The 7,916-nt window shown below is 43.6% G+C and overlaps 1 protein-coding gene across 1 annotated transcript in view; it reads right to left on the reverse strand.

Annotated features, from left to right (window-relative positions):
- Nucleotides 1–7,703, reverse strand: part of efna3a (ephrin-A3a) — a 61,964-nt gene extending 54,261 nt beyond the window's left edge. The window contains exon 1 of the mRNA XM_067612688.1: nucleotides 7,005–7,703. Coding sequence (XP_067468789.1) covers nucleotides 7,005–7,117 — 113 coding nt within the window. The 5' untranslated portion in view covers nucleotides 7,118–7,703. The remainder of the gene's footprint in view (nucleotides 1–7,004) is intronic.
- Between the last annotated feature and the right edge of the window lie 213 nt (nucleotides 7,704–7,916).

The raw sequence follows: 7,916 nt of genomic DNA on the forward strand, positions 1-7,916 counted from the left end.
TCATGTATTAACCATAACTGAATTTACACATCAAGGCGGCAAATGAATTCCAAATAGATTTTTGATGCAGACCAACACGAGACCTGATTAAATGATGAGGTTGAAGATATGGAAACATGGACGGGAAGAAAGAAGCGTGGCGCCACTGTCTGACTAAGTTTTACTCTGATTCACAGACTTTGTATTGTGTAATGGATTGTGCTGTACAGGTCAGATAACAGTAACAGTTACATGCTCTCTCCAAAAAAAAAAAAAGTATTTCATTTCTTAACTCTATGTAGCTTCCCTCACCAGGCAGAGTATTTAAATATCTGCAAATGTAACATTTGAGCAGCACAGCCCTCCAGCTTCCTCACAAGTATTTTACTTTCATTTTTTTTTTTTTTTTTGGCCAGTATGTAGCTTCCCGTCCAATCCACTTACATCACACTTTCAAGCTCTAAAGACTTTTGCTATCATATTTGTAATAGAACAGTTTCGCTTGAAGATGTACTGATTTAAATGTTCCCTCTAACAATATAAGAGGGATACATTAAGCCACTGGAGGTGGTGGCTGCTGCTGCTGCTGAAGGGTCAAATTACTTTTAGTCATTCTGGATGCACAGAGTACCAGAGAGGGATTTCAATTTTCTTCAAATATTCTCATTACAGAGATGACGGCTGCCAAAGGGTCTCAGACCTTCATATAATTACATCTTCAATAGGAAAAATCTCAATTATAACAGAATACCTAATTATCACGCTGCCCATATTGGAAATTGCCCTCATATGAAAGGAAAACTGGAGCTGTATCATCCACTAAGCTGTGAGGACAGTTTCCACTTCTCGTAACACCGCTGTTGTTAAGCACCCAAGAGCATTAGAGGGAAGACCTGTCACGGCTCAAGACCTGAAGGGAATGAACAGAGAACAAGATATGACAGAGCACAAACCTGTGTCCTCGCTCGCTGCCTTTTTTATGAAGGGACACTGATAACTCTGAGGGCGCCGGTCGCTGCAAAATACCACCTCAATTGCCATACCTCAGAAGAGGCCTTCTGCTTCAATAACAAAACAAATTATTTTGGCCAACTGCTGTGGCTGCCATATCGTTTTCCAGGCCATGTAGCGTAACAAGGCCCATTTCCCAAATAATCAAACTCTAGCCAGTGACCATCCACCTATCAACAGCTTTGATCTTTCTCCTACATGGCAGCCATTTCCATCATAGGAGCAATGTAATTTCCCAGTGGGTAACGGGCACTTCGGTGCAGACTCCCAGTGTAATGTACTGTGGAGCCACCATTCAGAAGTTGGAAAGCCCTCTTTGTAGAAAGCATTTGCATTCAAATCATTGAGTCTGAAATTGGTTCTACCTGTCTGGGATCAGGACTATCTCCTGTGGGTTCCAGCTGCCAGTTAAGTGCAGTTTTTATAATCTTGGAGCACAAGGAATGCTAATGGATTCTGATGGCATATGAGGAGCCTAACTATGTTTTTCTTTGGACTTCTAAGAAGAAAGTAGCACTCGCCCTCACCTGGGAAAGCTCTTAGATGAGTCCCATGGCACTTTCCCATCAGAGCCAATGAACAGGCTATAATGGCCCAGCAAACCTCACAATTCCTCACAATAATGAAGCTGAGAAGGCTTGAGGTGCCTCGGACGTCTAGAGGGACCAGAGAGGAATAAAGAAGAATGAACACCAAGATTGGGGGCTTTATTGTGACAGAGTAATAGTCAAAGTTTTCACAATTTCCCTTTGGTTCATATCTATTAAATTCCAGGTTGATTAAGTGCCTCCTCCAGAGGTTTTCTCCGCATCCCACCACCTTTTTAATTTAACTCACTGCACTGTAGAGTTAAATTAGTGTTTACCAAGAGCAACAGCCCAGAATGAACATTAATGTGTTTGTGCTCTTTTCTTTAGTTTTTGCAATTAATTTCATCTATGTTTGACTGTAATTGTGGAGATGTACCTAAAATAAAAACATCAATTCTTTGCCTTGGCTTGCTTTGAAATGGTACGCTGATGAACAGTGAGACATTTGGCAAAAACAAGTGTATACTGATGTTTGCACTTAATCTTTGAATATGTAAAGTGAACAGATCTAATGCACAGTTCAGCATTCTACTTTTATTTTTATCTTGCGGGGGAGCAACTTACAGTTTGTTTAGGTCTCTCAGACTTATTAAAACACATCTTTTTCTTTCATCTGCCTTTCTATCTGCCTCATTTTTTTTTAACCACTCTCCTCTCTGAGTCTGCTGCTGCTATACCAAGGCCTTGTTTAGTGTAGACATAGTTAAGGCCTCCACGGAGCATGAACCCTGGAGCAGTGACTGACAAGTCCATAATAATCAATTCTCAGGCATGCTGTTCCAAGGCAATACTTGATCTGGGCTTCCCGAGCCGAGCTCCATATATTTCATGGCAATTTACTGACACCGTGAAATCAAATTAAAAATGCATTTGGACATTGATCACCTGATGCACCCAGATTGATTGCTGCCCAGAAAGCAACCTTGTTGTGTTTTTGTTCGGCCAGGGTCCATTCACCTTCCCCTACCATATAAATGTATTGATCTCCACACCCACTCTTGGATCCATACAAACCATTAAACATCCTTTCAGTGTTTCTCCATCCATTTACGTGACTCATAGCAGATTCCAATGAGCTAAAAATGGCTAACACACCACTTACCACACCAATAAGTTTTGTGACACCAGTGCAGATCTGCAGCATAATGAAGCTAGGTGATAATGTCAAGTTAACTATCCATTTAACAGCGCAGTTCATCAACCTAATCTCCTTCATGTCTAAGCCAGATAAAGAATATAAAGCATTCAAATATTCACAAACAACTTGAATAGTTGGAGAGGAAAATACTTAATTAGAGTTGAAGAGACATGTTTAATTCAAAAACGTATGAAAGGTCAATTTGCACTTTTCAATCAGTGTTATTCACATATTCTCATTTAACACAACTGCAACCAAGGAAAAAACCGACACACTATCTAATGCTGTTTGAAGAGCATGTGCTGTACAATGAATGTGAAAGAACAAATTGAATACCAGTAAATAAGACACATTTGTATGCAAAATCGCCGAGACAGACCAGAGACGGAGCTGCAGGCGGACGGACGTGCATGTAATCAGGTAGCAAATCCGCTTGTGTCCTGTATGCTCCGTCTGTGCCATGATGCGCAGGGCTGAGGGGCAGGTGAATGGCGGGGGCTATTGTCTCTGAGCATTGGTCCACATGAATGACCCAGTCTGTGTCCACATTAGTACAGATCAACTCCCTTGGGTATCATCTCCTCAGAAAACAGCAGCTACAGCACATTCATCCAAATAACACAACTTCCATATCCGGTAAAACTCGCGCTCTCTTTCACCCTTCCTGACTTTTGGCCAACTCAATCAATCTTTCCCTCGCTTACTTCTCCTGCAAGACTGCTCTGCTTTCCACCTTTCCAGCGTGTTCTCCTTCCGATCTCTCCGTTACGCCCACCTCTTTCTTTCTATAATATTCTTCACACTTTGCATCCTTCTCTTTTCCTCCATCTATCTTCGGATTTCTCCTTCTCCATCACCTCCTCCATCACTCACTCTTCATTTTTACTCATTTCTCAGTAACGCCTCCCCCCACTGCAACGAAATATCTACAAACTTTTCCCTGTGGGGTGTCAGGGTTCTCCTCTTCCCCACAGGAAACCACCTCCAAGTCTAGCTGGGTCTCCACACACCCACACAGACCAACCTGGCAGTTAATGAGCCTGTTGAGTAAGACGGCACCTCGACTCAACATTGATCACCAGGCCTCAGTACCTGGAACTCTCAGAGAAGCTATTTGTCAAGGTGATAATTTATTTTGTAGCAACAGATATGGTGTGCCAGGGATTGGGTTGTTTTTTCTGCGTGTGGTTTAGGGGCCTGACAGACACCATTTCAGGTCCAAATCAGGGTCGTAATGTGTAGTATGAGACACGCAGAGCTGTAATTCACCAAGAATCAGCTACAAACAGTGAAAGACAACTTTCATCTCGCTGGGCATGCAAAGGAATGGCGAAATAGCAAAGAGATGTGTGCCACATTTTCAAATTTCCTGCTATTCCTTCCCACGTCTGTGCAAAGGCTTTTTGCTCTGGCGTCCTGCTACGCTATGAGGATTCATAGATAGAATGCGTGACTTAGGGAAGGAGTGGGAGAGTGAATGAAAGCCACGCTGTTGTTTTGATCCTGCTGACATAGGGTGCCCAATTATGGAGATGCGGCCTGCCTAACCAGTGAGGCCAAACACCTGATGGGAGGAGGTGGCAGGAGCATGGGACGCTGCTTGTGGGTAGGCGAGGCTACCGCAGTGCACCGCTGCTCCCGCGTGCTCTCAAGATGTTCCACATCTCCCCCCTCTAATTGGCAGATGGCCTCAGATGCGAGATGATTTAATGGCCTGCGTGTGTGTTTTTTCCTGCCTCAGTCAGCCATTAGCAGGGACATCTGTAACGAGTTGGCCAGGCGCACTGCTGTGAGCGGAAGCTGAGAGCGACACTTTCTAATGGGGGGTAGTGTGGTCGTGACGGACTTGGGCGGTAATCAAAGCACTCTGAGCTATTTCTTTGGGTTATGATAATCGAGACATCTTGTTTTTAAATTGTCCAAGGCAGAGGAAAAAGCTATAATCGTCTGATGTTGTTTACCTCAGAAAAGAAGCAAAAATCAAACAGCACAGTATTACTGGGTATCAACTGTGTGACAATCCCCTTTTGACTTTCAATACACCAGAGCAAGACATTTCTAGCTGAGTGTTATCATAAAAAGCTATTTTCATGGCTTTGGCACAAACAGCTTGACTTCCAAGTGATCCCATTTCTTGCAGCTGTGCCGTAACCATCTGCGCTGAATGCTGCACTCAAGGGTAAAATATTTAGGCCTCAACCAGTGTTTGGCCCAAAAGGCCTCTGGTTTCTGGCTCTTTCTGGCTGCCTTCATTTCTTACAGCTCTCTCCTGAGCTTGTCTCTGTAACCAGAGCTGGATGAGAGAAGGAGCTGCATCGTTGAACAAGCGAGGCCTTCAGCTGGTTCTCTATGTAGACAGAGTGGTGGAGAAGTGGCCCGAAGCCGAAGGCCTTTAAAAGCTTGATGGCTATCAGTATTCTTGCCATAGGCTCTGAGGATTTGTCTGCTACCTGCAAAGTGGGTCAGTTTTTGCATTATTTTAGAGATTTGTATCTCACTATGGAGAAAGGAGAGGTTGTGCACACACAGGCATGTGGACCCACCTGCACTTTGTCTCCCCCTCTCTCCCTCTCACACACACACAGTATTCTGAATTCATTAATGCGTGCATATTTGTCATTTTACCACATAAATGTCAATTTAAGTCCACAAAATGTGCTAACACTGTAATGAATGGCTACACTGAGCAACCATACTCATGCTGTGAAAATCATTTTAGACATACAGCAGCATACTGCGGAAAGACTAATTAAAATTGATAAATAGGACTAATGGTGATTAAGACACGCAGGAACCTGTGCACTTTTACAGTGCTTAAATGCAAGTAAGTCTCGCTTAATATACTCCTTCTCTATTCATGTCACACTGACGGGATTAACTGCAGTCATAAATCTAAAACAGTTTTGAATGTGACTCTGCCATTCACTCATAAACATTAATGAGGAACTGGCAGTGTCGCACCACCTTTCCATCAGTTTTTACAGCAGTTTTTGCACTGTTTGACTTGAGGAAACCTTCAAATATTTGAATGAACCCGCATCCATATGCATTCAAACAACTTTCATACAATTTCTAATTCTAATCATCTACTGTATGTGTACTCTAAGCTGAGAGCTTGGGAGGTGAATGAGGGACCAAGAGCAGATGGGGGGGCGGTAATGAGATGCAGAAAAAAAAAGGGAATTGAGGGGGACAGGCCGGCTGGTGAGACACAGTAGAAAAATAAGGGAGGGAAGAAAATAAGCAAGTATGAGATAGAGAGAGGCGATAGGAGAGACCCGCGTCTGAGGTGAATACAAATGGACAGAGGAAGAACACAGATAGAGGAGGAGGAGGAGGAGGAGAGGAGTGGGGGGCAAAGAGGGAGGTTGTGTGAGGAGAGGAGATAAAAGAATGTGAGAAAGATGGATTCACTGTTGGCTAATGAGAAGACAAAGGCAGTAGAATCCACATCGATCTCTGCCCCACAGCAAGCTGGCTTTATAGCTCACAGGTAGAGAGACTGGGGAAGCTTACTTGAGGTAAGCAACCTTACTGCTGTAGGAGGAACCAGAGTCCAAGGATAGATTCAGACGTGTGTGTGTGTGTGTGTGTGTGTGTGTGTGTGTTTGTGTGAGTGAGTGCATACATTACAGGTAATATATGTGTATGTGTGTGTGTGTGTGTGTGTGTGTGTGTGTGTGGCAGGCATACTTATTATTAGTTAGAGCTGTGTATGTGAATTATGTATCTGTGCTGCATGACGGGCAGGTAGGATGATCGACAGCACAAAACTGTAAGCATGGTGAATAAAAAAAGATGACTGCTTAAATGAGTCATTATTGTTCAGCTGTAGATGCACTAAATGTGAGATAGAAATCAAATATTTATAGGAACCACTCTCTGCATGCAGGGTGGAAAGATGTCGAAACAGTTTGCCTGTGCAGATGCATTATTCAAACTGATTAAATGACCGGAAAAAGAAAGAAATATGAGGCTCAAAATTATTCAAGAGAGGAAAAGATGCAATATTTAATGGGACAGTTGTTGACTATTATAGATAATCAGGTGATGTCTTATCTAAAATAGGGGGGGGGGACTGTCTTATTGTTGGTAGTTATTTAATGTAGGTATTTCAATGGTGTTTCACAGGCTTCATGCTGTAACTAGAAGAGACATAACTGCAGAGGACGATCACAGTCTTGTAAACAAGTTACCAGCACAGGTGCACATCAGCAAAGAGGAACACAAGTTAATTTGTACTTAACACGGACAAGGCTGCGTTACGGCTGCAGAAAGCCACTTACAGTAGGTTTGAGCTGTTCCAGTACACCGCATGCCGGTCGCTGGCTCTCGACAGGTGCAAGTTTGTAAGCGCCAGCGTGATGAGGCTGAGAGAAAATAACGTTGCGAGAGCCATAATCCCTCCGGTGCTCGTCCAACCCTGGTTCCCCTCTCTTCCTTCTGCGTCCCCGCTCCTTTTTGTCCCAGGCGACTGTGTCGTTCACAACATCCCAGCAGGTCAAAAAACGCCTTTTCAAGTTCCCAGTTACCTTAACAACGGTTTGAATCAGGGTGACTTGTGAGTGCTTACGTGTTCTTCAACTCCAATCCCATCGCGACGAGACCCATTTGGGCATCTTCACTTCTTTTTCGGTGAAGCTGCGCACTTTCTACTCACTCCTTCTTTTTGTTTAGCAATTCTGCTTTCATTAAAAGAGGAACAAATATTACTAATGATAAGGCAAGAGAGGTTAACACATTCAGAGGTGACAGCTGAGGTCGGTGTTTATTGTTCTTTGCGCAGCTTTAAAGTCGCATCCAAGCCGCTGGATCTCCGTTGAAAGGTTTGTGTACCTGCCGCTCCTCTCATCATCATCATCATCAGCACCAGCACCAGCAGCAGCAGCCACACGCTGCACACACAACGCTACAAACCCGCCCTCTGATGGCAGAGATGCGCTCACATGTCCGTCTATCCTGCTGCCCCGCCCCCTCACAGCATCCACAGTGTTTATGTGTGTGTGTGTGTGTGTGTGTGTGTGTTTTTTTTTTAGGTTCAAGATGATAATTAGGTGTAGGTTTATTTTAAGATAAAAAATACAATTAAGGTTTGTTTGAGTTTAGAGTGAAGGTAGGGATTAAGACTACAGTAGGTTTAGCTGTAGGCAGACACTAACAAACCATCACAGATGTTATGTGCAACACAGGTCACATCA

This window comes from Thunnus thynnus, chromosome 15 (assembly GCF_963924715.1).
Source record: "Thunnus thynnus chromosome 15, fThuThy2.1, whole genome shotgun sequence".
NCBI lineage: Eukaryota > Metazoa > Chordata > Actinopteri > Scombriformes > Scombridae > Thunnus > Thunnus thynnus.